Raw genomic sequence first — 22,398 nt, forward strand, 5'->3', positions numbered from 1 at the left:
CTCAATCATATAAGGCAGCTCATGAGATCATTGTATTGAAGTACATGGGGGAGAGAATACCAACTAGCTACAGCTAGAACCCGTAGTCCATGGGGGAACTACTCACGGAGCATGGTGGAGGCGATGGCGTTGATGGAGATGGCTTCCGGGGGCACTTCCCCGCCCCGGCAGGGTGCCGGGACGAGACTTCGTCCCCGAATGGAGTTTCGCGATGGTGGCGGCGCCCCGGAGTCTTTTACGGAGTTTCGTCTTTTGGTACGGTGTTTTTAGGTCGAAAGGGATTTTATAGGCGAAGAGGCGGCGCAGGGGGGCACCTGGGGGCGCCACACAACAGGCCGGCGCGGGCCCAGGCCAGGCCGCGCCGCCCTATGGTGTGGTGGCCCTCTGGCCCCTCTCCGACTCTTCTTCGGTGTTCTGGACGCTTCCGGGAAAAATAGGAGGTTTGGTCTTCGTTTCGTCGAATTCCGAGAATATTGCCCGAACAGCCTTTCTGGAACCAAAAACAGCAGAAAACAGAACTGGCACTGTGGCATCTTGTTAATAGGTTAGTTCCGGAAAATGCATGAAATAATTATAAAGTGCAAGCAAAACATGTAAGTATTGTCAAAAAACAAGCATGGAACAACAGAAATTATGGATACGTCGGGGACGTATCAGCATCCCCAAGCTTAGTTCCTGCTCGTCCCGAGTAGGTAAACGATAAAAAGAATAATTTCTGTAGTGACATGCTACTTACATAACCTTGATCATACTATTACAAAGCATATGAAATGAATGAAGTGACTCAAGGCAATGATCTATAGTTGCTAACAAATAGATAACATATAGCAAAACTTTTCATGAATAATACCTTCAAGACTAGTATCAAAAGTCTTGCACAAGAGTTAACTCATAAAGCAATAAGTTCAAAGTAAAGGCATCGAAACAACACAAAGGAAGATATAAGTTTCAGCGGTTGCTTTCAACTTGTAACATGCATATCTCATGGATAATTGTCAACACAAAGTAATATGATGAATGCAAATATGCAAGTATGTAAAAATCAATGCACAGTTGACACAAGTGTTTTCTTCTAAGATGGAAGGAAGTAGGTAAACTGACTCAACATAAAGTAAAAGAATGGCCCTTCAAAGAGGAAAGCATCGATTGCTATATTTGTGCTAGAGCTTTGGTTTTGAAAACATAAAGAGAGCATAAAAGTAAAGTTTTGAGAGGTGTTTGTTGTTGTCAACGAATGGTAGTGGGCACTCTAACCCCCTTGCCGGACAAACCTTCAAGAGCGGCTCCCATGAATTATTTTTATTTTTGGGTGGCACTCCTTCCAACCTTTCTTTCACAAACCATGGCTAACCGAATCCTCGGGTGCCTGCCAACAATCTCATACCATGAAGGAGTGCCTTTTTATTTTAGTTTTATTATGATGACACTCCTCCCAACCTTTGCTTTCTCAAGCCATGGCTAACCGAATCCTTCGGGTGCCGTCCAACAATCACATACCATGGAGGAGTGTCTATTTTTGTTAATTAATTTGGGACTGGGAATCCCATTGCCAACTCTTTTTGCAAAATTATTGGATAAGCGGATGAAGCCACTAGTCCATTGGTGAAAGTTGCCCAACAAGATTGAAAGATAAACACCACATACTTCCTCATGAGCTATAAAACATTAACACAAATTGAGAAGCATTTTGAATTGTTTAAAGGTAGCACTCAAGCAATTTACTTTGGAATGGCAGGAAATACCACATAGTATGTAGGTATGGTGGACACAAATGGCATAGGTTTTGGCTCAAGTATTTTGGATGCATGAGAAGTATTCCCTCTCGATACAAGGTTTAGGCTAGCAAGGTTGTTTGAAGCAAACACAAGTATGAACTGGTACAGCAAAACTTACATAAGAACATATTGCAAGCATTATAATACTCTACACTATCTTCCTTGTTGCTCAAACACTTTTACCAGAAAATATCTAGACCTTAAGAGAGATTAATTATGCAAACCAATTTCAACAAGCTCTACAGTAGTTCTCCACTAATAGGTTTAAACTACATGAAAAAAACTTAATCATACTTGAGAGCTCAAAACAATTGCCAAGTGTCAAATTATCCAAGACATATGAGGCATTTTCCTTTTCCAACCAAATTTCTCTTATAAATGTTCTAATACTACCCGGCCAACCAGGCCATCTGAGAGGGGCAAATCAATCTGGATCGTTGGTTTTGCCCAGCCACATCCCACTTTTCACTACAGCCGTTCGATCGGTAATTTTTTTCCTTACTCGCTCAGCTTCCCATGGAGTCCATGACGCATGGGACCAGCTACATACGAGGCCCGACGGTCAGAGACAGCCACAGGTGCTCGTTCGCGTCGCCTTCGGTCTCCAGCCGCGGAGGATGGTGAAAACCTAGATCGCGAGTCCCCGATTCAATCCCCAATCCCCGTCCGTCCTCTCCTCTGCAACCCTCGTCTCTTCTCCTCCCTAACCGTGGCGGCGCGCCCGTTCCTCCGGTTTTCTGCAAGAGCACGTCGCGGAGGCGGCCGGCAGCGCGGGCCGGGGAGCAGCCGCGGGGCGCTGGAGCGCCGGCAGGCGACGGTCACAGCCGGTCACGTGCGTCGTCGTGCGATGTGGAGGTGGGCGGGCGCCGCCTCGGGTCGACGCCGCCGTCGCGGCTCCTCCACACCATGGCCGACGTATGCTCGGCGGCGGCCTCCGACGAAACCCTAGCCGCCGTCTTCGCCCAGCTCAAGCCTCACACTACCGCCCTCCTCGACGTCCTCCGCAGCCGCGGCCCCGCCTCCAACTCCGCCGCCGCCACCTCCCTCCGTGCCATGGCTGCCCTCCTCCGCTCCGCCACCGCCCCTGCCTTGCAGCTCTGCTTCGAGTAGTATACATCTCCCCTCCCCCTCTGCTGCTTGATGACTAGAGATGGTAATTTTGTGTGTGCGCGTGCTTCTCAGGTTCGTGATCTAATCTTGATTCCATGTGCTTTTCTCTAGATATACGGTGTTTCCATTGCTCATGCTCCTGGATGCAGCGGTGCTGTGCAGGAAGGAAGGCAAGGCAGCCGGGCAGGGCGTCGGGGAGTCTGACATCACTGATGCCGTTGCTGAAGGCGGGCTCGCCTGCCTTGAGGTTCTCCTCTCCAAATGCCGCCTCACCTCAGTCAATCAGGTGATTAATTCCGCTAACTTGATTGTGCAGTGTAGTCTGGTCTCTAGGATCCTAACTAGAACCTGCGAAGTAGCTGCCTACTAAGACTTTGTTTTGGAAATTTTATTTTCGAACAACCATGGACCGTATAAAAGAGCAAACTATATTTCCCCTTTAAGCACATGTTGGGTACATCGTGTGGGTTCTTTGTTGTTGTTGAATCCACCCAGTTTTCCACATATTTTCATATATTTTTGTTTGCTGTGCTAGATGGCTACGTTACTGAAGAAGTTGACTCCTGGGGCAATGCTTTCGCCCACCGAGGCTTCAGAGGAATTCCGCCTAGGCATCATTAGATGTTTCAGATCCATGATTCTGCAGTTACAATCATGCTCGGATAAGTCCTGTTCGTGTAAGCAAGCAACTGTGTTGCCTACAACCCCCACCATTATACGTTTGGAAGTTTGTAGTGTGGCTCACCAAAAGCACTCTGCGAAACAAGACGAGTGCTTGCTTGCATTCCTGCAATCTCAATATGCTTCAGTTACTGTGGGACACTGGCTTTCACTTCTTCTTCAAGTATAGTATTTGTTCCTGAATTTGCGAATGGAACTTCTCTTTTCTACTGTCACTTGTTCTTTTGTTGATACAGTACCTTTGCTATCCAGTTATTATATTATTTGTGCACACACGTTCTGTAAGAATCATGTGCTCGTAAGATGGTGCTCTAATTTGGTATGTTTTCATATGGAAGTCATCAGATATTGAGGCAGCAAGAGGTCACCGAGGCAGTGGAGGTCTTAGAAAGGAGTCATTGCTTGCATTGCGCATTCTTATTGCCAAGGTGAGATCTTCTGCATCAGCAGTTTGCTAAATGAGAAATTTCTAATGTGTTCGATCGTAAATGAGGGTCTACAGATGTGCGATTTTGCAGCTGATGATTAGCGGGTGCACAAATTTTGGCACATAGGAGGAGGGAGTGTGAGCTGAGGAGTATGTCCATGGCGCCCTTCTTTTGGTCAATTTCAAGGTTGAGATTGAATGGGCTTTTTGATGCCTTCTTTTGGTTAGTATCACCCTGTTATTTTGGACAATTGTATATGCTTAGTGAAATATGCTTGCAAGGTGTTGGATGAAAAGGCAAGTGGCCTGCAACTATTCATCCTGGCAGTGGTTGGTGCTCTCGCCCCGGCAAGGTAGGCAATCAACGCCGGCCCTTCTCCTCTCTATTTTTTGATTTTTAGAAGTGGTTTTGTTCTTTCTCTTGTATCACAGGATGTGATCCTGGCTAAAGAGGTGGCGAAACTGCCTTTTGGTTTCCCCACCACATGTTTGTTGTAATGTCTGACTCGAATTGAAATTTCTTTTGTACATGTAGGTGGCGTCATGTCATCTTCTCTACGAGGTTGTTCAATCGCTTTTCTCACACTATATGTGATGTGTAGATCAAGTGCTCATCATGCGCTACGACTGGGAAGGAAGGCCGCAAGGTGAGTTGATGTGCTCTTTTGATCTTCATCATAGCTGAGCATATGCTCAACACCGCTCGTTTGATTTAATTTCCTCTCTTTGTTTTAGCAATTGAAGCAGGTCTTGGTGAACCAATTGGAGGTGTCATTTGAGTTCTACAAGATCACCTGCTCGATCACCTGCTCTTAGACACAATTGTTTTATTTCTTTGTTGAATTTCTTCTATAGCAATTATGATGCTTTTAGTTATGCTCATTATTTGTGTATATTCGAACATCTGCCACCGGTGCACATCATGTGTACTGACAAGATCTTGGCTGGATTGAACATTTTTGAAGGTGGAATTCTACTAGGATAAAAGTCAGTGGAGTAAGAGAGAGATAAAAGTTGCAGTTTTTGTGATAGTCATGGGAACCTAGGACATGTTCGCTTAAACTGTTCTGCTGCAGTTTTCTTTGGTATTTGCTGACCTACTTCCACTATATGATAGTCGATTGATTTAATGGTTATGGTTAAGATGAGAAATTTATTTGATATAGGATGTGTGCTCTCTAGAGGGCAATATGGTTTTCTGGGAATGGTACTTTTAGTATGTAGGCTAATCAACCCTGCACGAGTGACGCTCTTTCTCTTTTGGTATGATTCACTAATGCATTTGTATTTATTGACTTGTATAGCTACAACACACGCCCCAATTGTTGGAGTATGCAAGGAAAGGCACGTTTTTTTTTTCGATAAAGGAGCAAAGCTCCAGACTCTGCATCAATAGATGCACATGGCTTCTATTTTCTAATGCCTCATTTGTTTTGTTTCAGGGACTGAAAACTGGATGCAGATGGGTGTACAGGTCCTTGTATCTGATCCACGAGAACTGCAGAAGATATGTAGGAGGTTGTTCATTTTCTCGATATTATACTGATTTTTTTGTGATCTCCCAAAGGAATTTGCAATGCGTGTGCTCTATTGTCATGCTCGGTATAATACTGATTCTTGTGATGGATCCTTTACAATCGGTTTATTTTCTATTTAATGGTGTCCGGTAGTGTACCTAAATGTTAATATCTTGCTTTTCGTACAGAATCTGAATAACAAAGGAGCGAATTGAGAAAGTTCTCAAGGCCGGTGCTAATGTTGTATTTACCACTTGGGGTGTACCCAGCACCTCCAGGTGAGCTTCATCCAGCCTTCTCATCCACACCCCATCTTCCCATCATGTCCTGCGATTTTTCATTCTTTCCCTGAAATTTTTACTGGATGTCTTATGCTTCAGATTGATTTAGTTCTAATCTGTTTATTTTATATGCAATCACAATATCTATGATTAGTATTTCATTTCTCGGTTGATATCTCAATGTGCCTTACGAGAATCAATACACGTGTGATGTGCCTTTCCTCTTGCTAAGAATACATGCTTAGTTTCATTCTTATTAGGTCCGATTTCACTGCTGATAAGAACAAATGCAAAGTGTCCTCTTTCTCATGTTTCTTCTTGCTGTTGTGAACAGATGCTTAGTCACTAAAAGACGAGGAAATGGATCCTCGATGTTTTTGCGAAGCAGATTTTGTCAGTCGTGGCATGTTCGCCGACTGCGGCATTAATAAGTCCTACAACATTTGGGTACATTTGTTTGTTAGGAATTACGTAATTAGCTAGCTTTGGTCCAGGAAAATATTAGGAAATATCATGTTGTCTTGGTCTGATATGCTTTGTGAATATTTTAGTTTTAGTAAATGATATCCGGATGATGTTTGGTTCCGGCTAGGTGATGGAGAATCACTGCTGAAGGTGATATTGCATGCTGAAGGTGATATTGCAGGCACCATCATGGACACATCGAAGGTCCTAAGCTCTAGGTGAGTTTTTTTTATTTCTTCATCTCTAGGGAATGAATCATCTCCTGCCTTAGTTTATTAATAGGACTATATTTGTGTGACATTGCGGTGGCGCATTGGTAATTGATAGTGCTTTGCCTTTTCATACACATAGCTATTTTTATTTGTTCATCGTGGTGAGCCTGAAGGGCATGAATCAACATGAAAATTTCTTGAAATAAAAATAATTACTAGGAGGGAGGGTGAGCAGAAAGAAGCATTTATACTCTTTAACATCGATATTGCTTCATATTGTCAATTTCTGGCATTTGATGCATAGCTGGAAAATTACTGCTCACTTTTAATCAAGATATCAGAAATGACAGTGATCATAGGTTTCCAGACTTTGTTGTTTCTATTTATTTTTCTGACATGCTTTCCTACAATCTGAATATATTAGTTTTTGTGGCCCCTTGTATTGAGATAATCAGAGATATACATCCATGACCTCAGTAATGCTAAAATATGCATGAATGCAAAATTTTGTGTTGAATGAGTAGGTTCTTTAGGAGGGTTAGGAACTAGCAACTAAAGGGAAGGCAATAGACCTTTCCCCATCATGCATGTTACAACGGAGCATATCCATTCTCTACTCTGCTATATGTTGTGCGCCCTTGGCCACATTTGAGAATATAGGAATATATCATTCATACCTCCATGGAGCTTTTGATCTAATGGCATACATGATCAACAATCATTTTTTATTCCTGATTGTGCTTCACAACTGTGAGAGACGTCATATGTACTTGAAATTTATTGTTTTGTCTCAGTTTTTTTTCATGCAACTGACATATCCATTTGTTAGTTATTCTTTTGATTCCGCTTGTTTGCTGAGGTCAAATGATTTTTCGTGGCTTACAATGGCTTGTGATGGTTTGTCCTCTTCGCAGGTTAGAAGAACGCAAATAACTCTACATTGCAAGATAAGATGGAACAACAAGCTGGGTTTTTTTTTCCGTCACTGAACAGCCACCGTGTTGCAGGTTAATTTCAGCTAACACTGCATCACCATGATATTTTTCTTTAAGTATCTTATTTGACACTACAGTCAGCATTTTCAGAATTAGATTGTTTAAATAGTCAATAGCTTAGAGGCAATGGAAGAAACATATAGCGAACACCGAACAGCTCACATTTCTAGCCTTGAGAGTGTTCACATCATGGATTGTCTAAAGTTGACAAGCCTATTTTTTAGATTCACATTGACAAGCCTATCGAAAGCAGCAAAGCTAACTATATTCCAAATTAAAAAAAAAGTCTAGATAGCAACATGTACACTTAATTAATTAGCCTCTTTATCATTGGATCTCAAAGAGACAAACAAATGAAATTAGCTAACAATTTGATCATTTTTGGTGCATTGCAGGTTTGCGAAAAGAACATTGCATTATGTGCAATCAGGGATTTTGTATATAAAATCCTTCTTGTCGCCTCTTTGATTTTGTGTGCAATCACGGATTTGGTTATAGTACTTGGTTGGCACGTCAATTTGTTTGATCTTACACATCAAATTGGTGTTTGGTGGTTGATCCAAATGCTAAATCAGAGGCACAGTTTTGGGATTAGGCAATTGTATATATATAGTTATTTAATGTGTATTCTTGATGTTATCTTACTAATAAAAGATTACTATCCATGATTATTATAGATTAATTATGAGGACTTGGTGCTCCACTATCTCATTCCCTCACTCAGGTGAATGGCCAGTAGATGTCAGCGAGATGTTTTGCGTCAGTGCACGATGAGGAGATGGTGGGGCCTTACGGCATTCTTGCAGCAATGGCTCACCTTGCAGTGCGGTATCCTCGGCCAGAGTTTGGTGATCTTGCCAGCAACCTTGCCATCTTGAACTTTTCCCTAGGTATACCATCTCCCTCCTGTCTCTTCTTAGTTGGGCAGCCTATGGAATTTGTGATTTATGTTTAGGTTGTGTGGTGTTCTCAGTGTTTATTGTTCACATTATTGTTTGATGGTTGGCACGGATGCAAAAGGTGCAAATTTGGATTGAATGATGCCTTTCTTACTAAAAAGAAGAGCTCATGTTCTCTGTTAAAAGTATTAATCTTACTGAAACATTTGAAATATATTGGGAACAATAATTTTAAAGCTTGACCTTCTTTTGTTATCATGGTGCAGATGCCTTATCTCCATTGTTTCCAAGTGTTGGACAATAATTGTACTGCCCCTTCATACAATGGAGCTGGAGTGCATATGGAAGTGTGTTGCATGTCACAAAAGAATCAAAGGAATCAGCGCATCACTTCCCAAGATAGAAAGCTTTTATAAATTTGTGAACATATGTTTGTATATTCGTATTTAACTCAGCAGCTTGAAATCTTTGGAAAGTAATGCCTCACACAATTCGAGTAACAAGTTCTTATTGATTTCTTTCAGGTTCGGTTCACATGATGAATTGGGGACGATGCCGCAGAAGTTCATGCCTGCCTCAGATGGCTATATCGATGCAGTCATGATAAGGGATTGTCCAAATGCTGATCTTTTAGATTTGCTTCTCAAGAAGAGCAATGGTATGATTTTTCTCAGTCAGCAAAAACATGTAAATAATTACGAGTACAACCTGATGAATCTGCGAGCAATGGTATGCTTTTTCTCAGTCAGCAAAAACATGTAAATAATTACGAGTACAACCTAATGAATCTGCGATGCTTCAGGATACTTGCTCACTAACATGTATCATCACAGATACCATTTGGGATTTGTTGAGAGATGTAGAGGTGGCCGATGTCTACATGGTGTGCCACTGAAACCATAATTGAGTTTTTTATGTGTTCATAAAATAGATTGCTTAGGACTCCTATGCATTGAAAAATATTTAGTGAAGCTCTTACTGCATGATACTGGTATCCATGGTTTGTACGTAATTTCCATGTACATAAAATAATATAGCATTCAGATGTCTCTGCTCGCTTACTTATGGTACAATATTTTCTCGCTTGTGTCTGCATCGGTGCCTTGTTGTGCGCTGCTTCAACTATGGGTTGTTTCCTACGCTGTTAAGATAACGTGATGCCCTACCTATCTGCCTTCGTGCTGTTTATCTTCTATGTTGTGGAATCAACCTCATGTGGTAACTATGCAGGCTTTTCTAAGTAGAACCTTATCGGATAGGGGAGGGTTCCTGAAAAGTCACCCGCCGGCAACATTTTGTTTATTTCAATCTTTTGATCAACTTCCTCTTTCTTTATAAGGTACACAGATTGTAGTGTTATTGATATGTAAGTTGGTTGAAGCAATCATATCTTCAATCATGGCCTACATATTATGCTCAATGTGTGTCTGCATATAGCATATGGCTTAGATATAAATCTCAAGCATATATAATATCATGGATAAAACTTATGGTTGCGATATCTGGCTTTTGTCTTCGCCCGCAATGGGAGATAAAGAATAAAATAAAACTAAAGTAAGGGAATGGCTATCCATTTAGATCAAGTAACGAGCTAATTTAAAGTAAATTATTATAAAACCTATGACTTGAATATTGATTCTCTTCGCCCTTTGCGTCGACGGTGCAACGGGTTTTACGATTTTCTACTATTTCTCTAAATGTATTATGTTAGAATTTGGGAATGACAACATATTATCTTAGAATTCTTAAATGGTAAATCTATTTTGTACTCTATCAAGTGTTAAGTAAATCTTGGGGCGAGCAACAAAAGGCTGATGGCGTGGGTGACTTGGTTGGTGGTGTGGATGATTGTGACATAGTACTTGGTCAACGGATTAGGTGGGATAAGGTAAGGGAATGGAGGGAGGTGTAGCATATCAACGCGGAGGGGTAGGGAGATGATAGGTTAAGAGGAAGAGGTTGGTCCATTGATGCAAATCACAATGGGATGAGCGGTACCAACTGAGAATAGTGGTGGAAATTATATACGCGAGGCAAATATTTGCAATAGTTTCTGGTTCCGTTAAGGGGCTCAAAATCTCGAACCAAACTTTTTCTATCTTGCTACTCACAGTAAGTAGAAATATTTTTCTTGGAATTAATGAGTATCCTTTTATGATTCTTTTTATGATGTTACGTCTTTAGATACAATAACCATAATTTGATGTGGGAGCCCGTACAAAAGCATAAAAGATTAAAAAAACAGTGTGAAATTGTACAAATTTGGAAATTCAATTTGGCTCTCGGGTACGTATGCTCCCTCTACCAAGAAAATATATTTCTAAGTGTCAAAAAATTTTGGCAAAAAATTCTACATATACAAGTCCGTAAATATGTTGCTTCGTCAAGTTTCGAGAAAAACTGATTTTTTGTGTAGTCTATATAAAAAAGAGAAAATTTATGTTGTGACAAGCCTTTATTTTAGCATGAAATTTGTCTTTTTTACACACGTCACAAACAAGTCGAATTTTCATGAAACAGCTTTGTGGACGTGTAGAAGGTGAAGATGTACGTACGGATTTTTTGTTTCATTTTTTTTTGATATTTCAAAATGTATTTAAGATGCATTTCAAAATAAAGGGATCATATGATCCCATGTGCCAAAAGACCGCTCCCAGACTTCTAAATTATCATATCTTACTGCAACACCTCGATGAAATGGTGCGTTTACAGTTATACTAAAGCAGCTAAATTCCAAAATAATTCTTAATATTAAAATAAGCTAAAAATTTATAGATTAGATTCTGTCATTTGCGCGATAGCGCAACGAGTCATCTAGTATAAATAAGTGCAATAGCTTCCAACTTTTATCATTGAACATTAAAAGTAAAACGAAGAACACGAGTGTTCATATGAAAAAGCGGAGCGTGTATCTCTCCCACACAAGGATTGCTAGGATCCGAATTTATTCAAACATAAACAAAACGAAAAATAAACACACAGACGCTCCAAGTAAAGCACATAAGATGTGACCGAATAAAAATATAGTTTCAGGGGAGGAAACCTGATAAGTTGATGAAGAAGGGGATGCCTTGGGCATCCCCAAGCTTAGACGCTTGAGTCTTCTTGAAATATGCAGGGATGAACCACGGGGGCATCCCCAAGCTTAGACTTTTCACTCTTCTTGATCATATATCATCCTCCTCTTTTGACCCTTGAAAACTTCCTTCACACCAAACTTCTCATAAACTTCATTAGAGGGGTTAGTACTCAAAAATTTTGAATCCACCTTGGTCCTGTAGTGGCACATTGCAATAACTCAATAAAACATTAGCTACAGCCCTCTACGTCTAGAAAACCTCGCTTAAAGTCCACAAGAGACAATGCAAAAAACAGAGACAGAATCTGCCAAAACAGAACAGCCAGTAAAGACGAATTTTAATAAAATACTTCCGTTGCTCAAATCAGAAAACTCAAAACTAATGAAAGTTGCGTACATATCTGAGGATCACTCACGTAAATTGGCATAATTTTATGAGTTTCCTACAGAGAATTAGGCCCAGATTCGTGACAGCAAGAAATCTGTTTCTGCGCAGTAATCCAAATCTAGTATCAACCTTCGATTAGAGGCTTCACTTGGCACAATAAAACACAAAACTAAGATAAGGAGAGGTTGCTACAGTAGTAAACAACTTCCAAGACACAAATATAAAGCAAAGTACTGTAGCAAAATAACACATGGGTTATCTCCCAAGAAGTTGCTTTCTTTATAGCCATTAAGATGGGCTCAGCGAGTTTTAATGATGCACTCGCAAGAGATAGTATTTGAAGCAAAGAGAGCATCAAAAGGCAAATTCAAAACACATTTAAGTCTAACATGCTTCCTATGCATAGGAATCTTGTAAATAAACAAGTTCATGAAGAGCAAAGTAACAAGCATAGGAAGATAAAACAAGTGTAGCTTCAAAAATTTCAGCACATAGAGAGGTGTATTAGTACCATGAAAATTTCTACCACCATATTTTCCTCTCTCATAATAATTTTCAGTAGCTTCATGAACAAACTCAACAATATAACTATCACATGCAGCATACTTTTCATGATTTCCAAACACATAATTTTTATCAAGTTCAAGAATAGTGGAATTAAAACTTTCAAACTTACTTTTATTAATAATATAACAAGGTAGTTGATCAATCTCAATAGATATGGGACTCATAGAATAAGTCAAGAACTCTCCAATCCCATTTTCATTAGTAGTACAATTAATATTATCTAGTAACATAGGACCATCATCTAGAGCTTTATCATAAACATTTGCCAAGCAAAATTCTTTAGTACCATGCATTTCGACATCGAGCACAAACAAAGCATTATCATAAGATTTATCAAAGTAGCATGGATTATCATATATAACGAGTAGCATAATTATTTTCACAAGTTTTACTCATAGGCAATACTTCAAGAGAATCCACAGGAACATAACATTCAATCTCTTCCGGTAAGCATGGAGGACAATCAAATAGTGTAAGAGATAAAGAGTTACTCTCATTAGAAGGTTGGCATGGGTAGCTAATCCATTTTTCCTCCTTTTGTTCATCACTCTCCTCTTCTTTTTCATCCAATGAGCATTCAGGTTCATGAATTTCCTCCTCTTTTTCATCCAATGAGCTTTCAGGTTCATCAATTTCTTCTTCCACCGGTTCCTGCAAATTGTGAGTGCATTCTTGTGCATTCTTGTGCATTAATGTGTCTCTCTTTAATATCAAGGATATAAGGATTCCTACTGTAGCATTCTATGCAAGAATTAAGGATAGTAGAGACATAATCTTTAAGGCCCTTACAAACAACACAAGTTTCATAATTCTCAACCATGAAGGATTCTATCTCGGAGGCTCCCATAAATAAGACAAATTGTTCTACCTCTTCGAACCCATAATGAATATAGCAATTCCGATTATAGTTCTTAATTAAAAATTCCTCACTAAAGCCACATTGAAATTTAAGATGTTTAGTATCCTGTTGAGAGCAACAGTTTATATCATGGCATTCAAGCAAGATTTTAGCAATTGTATTCAGTTTTTCTATCATAGCACTCATTATTTTACCAGTTCTTGATTCTCTATAATTATTATAACATTCTATAAGCTCCAAGTAGGTTGTAGGTTCTCCCATAACAGCAGTTTTTAATTTTTTGGTTCTTCAAATTTTTATGGATTTTTGGATATATAGGAAAAGTAAAACAAGACAAAAAGTAACTAGGCAAAAGTAAACTAAGCAAAATAATACTAGACAGAAATAAACTAAGCACAAATAAACTAGACAAAAGTAAACTAAGCAAAACAAAATAAAACAAAATAAAAACAGAGAGAGAGGTAGAGTGTACTCCCCAGGTGAACTTATGAGTAGAGCTATGCCTCCCCGGCAACGGCGCCAGAAAACAGTCTTGATGACCCACAAGTATAGGGGATCGCGATAGTCTTCGAGGGAAGTGTTGACGTCAGAAACCCCCTGGCGGGCAGAGACGGGCAACACCGTAGAGCCGGGAACAACTAGGGCTGCGGCTGGCCCCAGTCCCTCAGAGCGACGCGCCGATGTTTATCACAAGGGCGTGCCACCTGACCTATACCTGGTCAGGAAGGTGTGGATGATGCCTCGCTTAGTTTCCTGCAGGGCACACACGTAAACGTTAAATACGAGCCTCGATCGGCTCTCAGGTTATCCCGTGAATCGGCTCAAAGAGCCGATCCACCCATGATTCAGACGGGGTGTCCGAATATATGGTGGTCCTGCTTGATCAAGATAAAGCTAATGAGATCTACGACGATCTAGGGTTTTCACCGCATAATCGGATCGTCCTACTCCAGGTTGGGCCTCGCGGCCACGCACGGTGATCGTAAGCCGATCCTAAACAAGGCCTAAAAACCAACACGAGGTTGATCCCCGGAACATCCTGCTTAGGGCCAACGAACAACACCCTACGTGCCGCTGGATCCTCCACCCCTTTGTAAGGCCTAACTATTGCAGATATTAAACTAATCCTTGTAAAACAAGGAGCAATCGTAACGGATCAGATCTACTAAGGGATCAAGCGGGGTGCTGCCCCTACACCTAAGATAGGTGTAAGGGCGGCTAGACATGCAAGGGTTGCACTACGAAAGCATGTAATATGAAGAACAATGCTAACCCTAACATGTCTAAGATAACTACGTTGCTCGCCATCAAAAACGCTTCAGTACGAGCAACGCATGAACAACGTGATATGCTTGTGCTGCCTAGATCGCAAGATGCGATCTAGGCAGCATGGTGCTTACGGGTAGAAACCCTCGAGACGAAGGAGTTGGCGATGCGCCGAGATTTGTTTGTGGTTGAACGTTGGTTGTTGTTTATTCCATAAACCCTTGGTACATATTTATAGTCCAGGGGACTTTCTAATGTGGGCGTGCACTAAACCGTGCACGAGATAAACTCTAATTTTCAATCTAGATACAATCTACTATAATTAAAGATACATGGGCAAACAAGCCCAACTCCTCCATGAAAGGCCGCTTCAGAGATCTTCCACGTGTAATCTTCCAAGCCCATCCTGATCGCGGCCCACCTCCTGACTTGGCCAAAATCTGGTGATAACACATGCCCCCCTGGTTTTGGAAATGACATTTCCAAAATCATTATGCTCTTCTCTCGTCGGGTCATGTCGTGGCAGAGCAGAACTGCCGCAGAATCTTCCATCATTACGCCTCGTCTCCTGGGCTTCTCTGTATGAATTGCCAATCTTGGCATCACGTCCTCGAGAACCATCATGGCATTAAATCTCCACTACACTCCCTTTATTTATCTGTGCCAAACGGTTCACCACTCCATGTAACATCCCAAAATTTTATAAATTTTGAAATGTAAAAATAAATACATTTAGTTGATTGAATTGTGTGTCTTTGTTGAAATTTCACAAGGAATCAAAATTTTTGAGTTTTATTTAAAAGTCTTTCCCAAAATGAAGTTACCACACAGTTTTGCTTTCAAAGTGTTTCCAAACCAAACCTATTTCTATTTTATAATTCTGAAATCATATAAGATTTTATTTAAGACAAATGCCCCAAATCTTATTTTGGAATATCAATGCCCAAGTAGTCATATAAAGCATTACATGTGTAATAACATTTTTGTAATTTGGTTTTGACCATAATAAGTTTTATAAATTCATTTGAGTCATTTTCGACTACAATATCAAAATCAGTGTTTGAAATAAAACATGCGTAAGGTTTCAATTTTGGGAAATATTTTAATCGCTTGATTTCAATAAATCCAAATTATGTTTCCTGTTTTTCCAACCAGCCTATAGGGCAAGTGTCTAAAAATCTACACTTGTATTTTTATTTTGAATTGAAAGTCTAATCAATAGTGTCCGAAAATCATACTGAGCAGATTATAAAAATTTTACAAAGTTTATTTAAGTCAGTTTGGATATCTAAAACTGAAACTAAAAAACTAAAATAGAAAAAGAATAAAAACAAAGGGAAACGAGCCAGGCAGCTCAATCAATGAGCAATGCAAGTCCTGCACATACGCGCGCGACGGCGCGACAAGTCTGGCACACAGCCCAGCAGCAGGCCAACCATCAGGGCACGTTGACCCTATTCCTTTATGTTTTTTTTCTTTCCCTAATGTGGGCCCCGCAGCTATCTTCAACCTCTAGCCAGAGTTCATCTCACGTACGCTTACGAACCATAACCGAAAATCTCCCGTTTACTTCGCTGTTTCCGTTTGATTCGTGTCCCCTTTTTCACGAAAATTCGTCTATAAATACTCCACAATATTCTCCGCCGAAAACTTTCACAAACCCTAGCTAATATGCGCCGCCAGGCTGATGAATTTGTGTCGCCGGAGTTCGTCAGTACAACCGCAGTTCGAGGAAGATTCCGTTGAGCAAGGACCGTCCCGATCCCTCCCTCCTCCCTTTCTCTTCCTTTTTATCTTGCATCTCCCTGAATTGTTCTTTTCTTTTATTTCGCACGGAAACGAGCACCTCGACGACCACATGAAGCTCGCTGTCGCTTCACCAAGTCCGGCCGCGCGCAGCCAACGACAGAGGACGAAATCGAGGATGCCGAGCACTCCAACATCTTCGCCGCAACATCCCCTTCGCCATCTGCCACATCCTCATCGGCAGAGACCTCCAGGACGCCGGCCACCACCACGACTGCTGCTGGTACGAGTTGAACGCTCTGAACAGTTTGATCCTTTTAGCAGTTCATTCATAATCTGTTAGATCCAAATCCAATGATCCGTGTTTGTCCCAAATAACTGAACATACGTCCTCCTGTACTCAATTGATGCAGGCTGATTGTGCTAGCTCTATCACTTATGTAATCTTTGAAATTCCATATCTCTCGATCCAGAGCTTCATTTTAGATGATTTCTCTGACGTTGAGTTTATAATTAAATTATCTACGATCTTTCTGTAGAGAGTTTTTCCATCCGATAAACTTTTCAGGACAACTTTTCGTACAACATTAAAATTTAACCGCGACATGTTTAATCTTGTAATATTCATAACTAATGTTTGGAAACTCGGATTCTAACAAATAATATGTCGTTGAACTCACAAAAATGAGGACAACACAGTGGTGCAATAAAATTTGACTTTTAAATTGTTTTCGAATATTCAAATTTAAATATGTAAGTTTGAGTATTTTCTGCATGGTTTAAATTCTGCAAATTTAAATCAAATGATTCCTCTTGCAATGGAACTTATTGATGTCCCATATCCATTAACATCAGTGCCTAAAACTTATAGAACTATTTGCAAGTATTCAAGTCTAAATATGATAACTTGAGTAGTTTCGACATAACTTAAACTCTATAAATCCCTTTAAGTTGATTCCAATTGTAAATGCAAATAAATGGAATTATCTATCCAGTCGTATGTCTACAAAAGAATTATTTAATTATAATATACTGAAAGGTGCTGTTGTGTCAAAAGCCTATTTAAAATCCTAATTGAATGTAGAAAATGTTTATAAAGTTTCTTTTTGATTTAATTTTCGTTTTCAGAACATGTACACACTATGTTTGCTCTGTTTGTATTGCGCTGATTATTGATTGTGAATTGTTTGCCATCGTTAGATTGTCCAGATTGTTATTCGTGTGATTGCGAAGAGTGCGAGCTACAACAACAAATAAGGCAAGTTGAACTTTTGATCATAACAGATCTATTGTTTTCCTATATGTGCAGCAGGATTTTAGTACAAATACATGTGTAGGATTGTTATTGATGGATTGTGTGCTATTGCTATGAAACCCGGCTTAGCATAGCCATATGTTTTTATGATTGGATTCATTTGTAGTCAACCTATGTTTGATTGCTTATGCTTACTTTATAAGTGAGTGGAATATCTTGTCATGTGTATGTATTAGTTGAAAGGTTAATTTTGAGTTGACAAAACAATTATTGGATGAATTGGGGCGGATATGGATAGTACTTGAGAAGGTTGTAGGTCGACCGACATGGTAAGGGGTTTGATCCTGACTTACCGACATGTATAGGTCGAGTGGCATGGTAAGGGCATGGAGCCCGACTTACCGACATGTACACTAGTTGAAGGGAGGGTGGCATGGTAAGGGCGTTGAGCCCGACTTATCGACATGTACACTCGGTAGTGAGTGGCATGGTAAGGGCGTTGAGCTCGACTTACTGACATGTACACTGGTGGTGGCATGGTAAGGGTATTGAGCCTGACTTGCTGACATGTACACTAGTGGAATGGAGATTGGCATGGTAAGGGTATTGAACCTGACTTACTGACATGTGCAATGGAGAAAAGAAGATTTGCATGGTAGGGGCCCTGAGCTTGGCCTACTCACATGTGCACTATAGGAGTTCGGAGATTAAAATCGCTGGGATAAAAACTAGGATGATAATATGATTGCTTTGTGCAAAATAAAAGTTTGAACCCTCGCCTTAAAAATGTACTTGATAGGTTTGTTATAAGTCTCTAGTGATACTCGCCAATACAATTCCAAATGTATTGACCCTGTGTGGCTGCAACGTTTTATGTTGCAGATATTCCGATGAACGAGTGGGGTTCGATGGTTAGGGTTACGAGTCTATACTCGAGATGCTCGCCTGTGGCACATGAAGATGAAGGGCTCCATGCTGATATGTTTCGTTGTAAACTCTGATATTGAGCTAGCCTTGTGCTATGCAACTTGTAATTATTATGTAATATCTGGATCATGCGATGTAATAAAGACCTTTGTTTCTTGGTATTACATCTTAAACTGTGTGTGCTAGTGATTGATCCGGGGACTAGCACAAATAAGCACAGAGATTCAACCCTTATCGGGTCGGATCGTTACAGATGGTATCAGAGCATTGTGTTGACTGTAGGTTCGTGACCCTAGGTTTGGAATAGTAATAGGAAGACCTTAGGATGAAAAATTTATCTAGTCCAGTTTTTATTAAAAAGATCTTGCATTTTGAACTTCTTGTATTCTCATCTACCTCACCTTCAAAAGAATTTCCTCTTACCTTAGATGGTCCAACTCTTGAAATTCGTCAAGGAAGGACTGATGATGTCCGGCCATGTCCCTTAAGTGTGAAGACCGGTGCTTCATATGGTATTACTCGACTCAGCATGAAGCAACTTCATGGAAGGCCAACGAATAAATTGGAGAAGACATTGATGCACATTTGACAACCCACAGATACATCATAACAGTAGAAGAAGTTGAAGCATTGGAGGCAGAAATAAAATAGACCACCAATAATTTTAGCTTGTTATACCAACGATATTACAATAACGTTATGATCATACTAACTTGTGGTATGACCATACTAGATTATGTTTTTATTTGAACTAGTTTGCTTGATGTGATGAATACTTGTTAGATGTTGTTGTAAGATGATTTGCCTTGATCTGATGTGTTCAGGTAGGAATCTTCTGTAGAATCTTTCTATCTATTCTCATCTATACCCAACCCAACAATGTTTTCTCGATAAACATCATGAAGATAACCTTAGCAAAACCAACCTTGTTGTTCCTTATCAAGATGATGAAACGAAGAGTGTGAGATACGCAAAACCCTAGTTAAGGATCGATAGAAATATTTTCAAAACAATTCACTAATGGGAACTGAAACATTGATTCAATTCTCCATGGAAATTTTTATCAAACTTGTGAGGTTGACCAAGTGTTAGAGTACGAGATTCAGTAAATCAAATATGAAGTAATGATCTGGGTGCAGGATGTATTGATCACCATTCCTACTACTCTTATTATTCGCTTTCGTAACGTTTACTTTGCGAATCTAGAGAGATATACCTATAAAAGAGATGTCGATGATAAGCCTAAACCCTAGGGTGGAAAAATATTATACCCTTATAGTAGGCAAGTGCTGCCAAGCGTAGGACTACAATGAGAATGAACATCCAACTACAAGATGAAGATAGTGGAATACTGTCGATGACACTAACAAGTAAGAGGATGAAGGATGTCGGGAAGTCCTCTCATCTTGGTCTTCCGATTGACTCAAAGAGTGACCCATCAGTGCCAAAAGTAGTTCAATAACCAACCATTTGGATTAGAAGCCTAACCATGAGGAAAATCCTACTCAAGTCACTTTAAAGAGATATGTTGTTCACTATATGTGAATAAACAACAACTTATTGGATATTAACTTAGAAGCCTCCCAAAAATGATCTGGTGTCAAGTCATATCCTTGGAGGTGTCAGGTCATACCCAAGATAAGCTTAGCTGAACCTAATACATATGACTGCCCACAAAAGTTTCTTTTAAGGGTGGTAGCCCACCCAAACATATCGCAAACCCATCTTTCTTTCTAGCCTTTCTCGAATCTCGAGGACGAGATTCCTTTTAAGGGTGGTAGTCTGTAACATCCCAAAATTTTATAAATTTTGAAATGTAAAAATAAATACATTTAGTTGATTGAATTGTGTGTCTTTGTTGAAATTTCACAAGGAATCAAAATTTTTGAGTTTTATTTAAAAGTCTTTCCCAAAATGAAGTTACCACACAGTTTTGCTTTCAAAGTGTTTCCAAACCAAACCTATTTCTATTTTATAGTTCTGAAATCATATAAGATTTTATTTAAGACAAATGCCCCAAATCTTATTTTGGAATATCAATGCCCAAGTAGTCATATAAAGCATTACATGTGTAATAACATTTTTGTAATTTGGTTTTGACCATAATAAGTTTTATAAATTCATTTGAGTCATTTTCGACTACAATATCAAAATCAGTGTTTGAAATAAAACATGCGTAAGGTTTCAATTTTGGGAAATATTTTAATCGCTTGATTTCAATAAATCCAAATTATGTTTCCTGTTTTTCCAAATAGCCTATAGGGCAAGTGTCTAAAAATCTACACTTGTATTTTTATTTTGAATTGAAAGTGTAATCAATAGTGTCCGAAAATCATACTGAGCAGATTATAAAAATTTTACAAAGTTTATTTAAGTCAGTTTGGATATCTAAAACTGAAACTAAAAAACTAAAATAGAAAAAGAATAAAAACAAAGGGAAACGAGCCAGGCAGCTCAATCAATGAGCAATGCAAGTCCTGCACATACGCGCGCGACGGCGCGACAAGTCTGGCACACAGCCCAGCAGCAGGCCAACCATCAGGGCACGTTGACCCTATTCCTTTATGTTTTTTTTTTCTTTCCCTAATGTGGCCCGCAGCTATCTTCAACCTCTAGCCAGAGTTCATCTCACGTACGCTTACGAACCATAACCGAAAATCTCCCGTTTACTTCGCTGTTTCCGTTTGATTCGTGTCCCATTTTCCACGAAAATTCGTCTATAAACACTCCACAATATTCTCCGCCGAAAACTTTCACAAACCCTAGCTAATATGCGCCGCCAGGCTGATGAATTTTTTTTTATCGCCGGAGTTCATCAGTACAGCCGCAGTTCGAGGAAGATTCCGGTGAGCAAGGACCGTCCCGATCCCTCCCTCCTGCCCCTTTCTCTTCCTTTTTATCTTGCATCTTCCTCAATTGTTCTTACCTTTTATTTCACACGGAAACGAGCACCTCGACAACCACATGAAGCTCGTTGTCGCTTCACCAAGTCCGGCCGCGCGCAGCCAACGACAGAGGACGAAATCGAGGATGCCGAGCACTCCAACATCTTCGCCGCAACATCCCCTTCGCCATCTGCCACATCCTCATCGGCAGAGACCTCCAGGACGCCGGCCACCACCACGACTGCTGCTGGTACGAGTTGAACGCTCTGAACAGTTTGATCCTTTTAGCAGTTCATTCATAATCTGTTAGATCCAAATCCAATGATCCGTGTTTGTCCCAAATAACTGAACATACGTCCTCCTGTACTCAATTGATGCAGGCTGATTGTGCTAGCTCTATCACTTATGTAATCTTTGAAATTCCATATCTCTCGATCCAGAGCTTCATTTTAGATGATTTCTCTGACGTTGAGTTTATAATTAAATTATCTACGATCTTTCTGTAGAGAGTTTTTCCATCCGATAAACTTTTCAGGACAACTTTTCGTACAACATTAAAATTTAACCGCGACATGTTTAATCTTGTAATATTCATAACTAATGTTTGGAAACTCGGATTCTAACAAATAATATGTCGTTGAACTCACAAAAATGAGGACAACACAGTGGTGCAATAAAATTTGACTTTTAAATTGTTTTCGAATATTCAAATTTAAATATGTAAGTTTGAGTATTTTCTGCATGGTTTAAATTCTGCAAATTTAAATCAAATGATTCCTCTTGCAATGGAACTTATTGATGTCCCATATCCATTAACATCAGTGCCTAAAACTTATAGAACTATTTGCAAGTATTCAAGTCTAAATATGATAACTTGAGTAGTTTCGACATAACTTAAACTCTATAAATCCCTTTAAGTTGATTCCAATTGTAAATGCAAATAAATGGAATTATCTATCCAGTCGTATGTCTACAAAAGAATTATTTAATTATAATATACTGAAAGGTGCTGTTGTGTCAAAAGCCTATTTAAAATCCTAATTGAATGTAGAAAATGTTTATAA

The 22,398-nt window shown here is 39.7% G+C and overlaps 1 protein-coding gene across 1 annotated transcript; it reads left to right on the forward strand.

Moving 5' to 3' along the window:
* The first annotated feature begins 2,681 nt into the window (after nucleotides 1–2,681).
* LOC124647763 lies at nucleotides 2,682–9,257 on the forward strand. Its single transcript, XM_047187643.1, has 10 exons — nucleotides 2,682–2,881; nucleotides 2,997–3,171; nucleotides 3,421–3,729; nucleotides 3,905–3,994; nucleotides 4,426–4,480; nucleotides 4,596–4,640; nucleotides 5,436–5,504; nucleotides 6,384–6,474; nucleotides 8,887–9,020; nucleotides 9,196–9,257. Exons 1-10 carry the CDS (start codon nucleotides 2,682–2,684, stop codon nucleotides 9,255–9,257), a joined length of 1,230 nt encoding a protein of 409 aa, XP_047043599.1.
* Nucleotides 9,258–22,398: the final 13,141 nt, after the last annotated feature.

The sequence above is a fragment of the Lolium rigidum genome, chromosome 4 (genome assembly GCF_022539505.1).
Source record: "Lolium rigidum isolate FL_2022 chromosome 4, APGP_CSIRO_Lrig_0.1, whole genome shotgun sequence".
NCBI lineage: Eukaryota > Viridiplantae > Streptophyta > Magnoliopsida > Poales > Poaceae > Lolium > Lolium rigidum.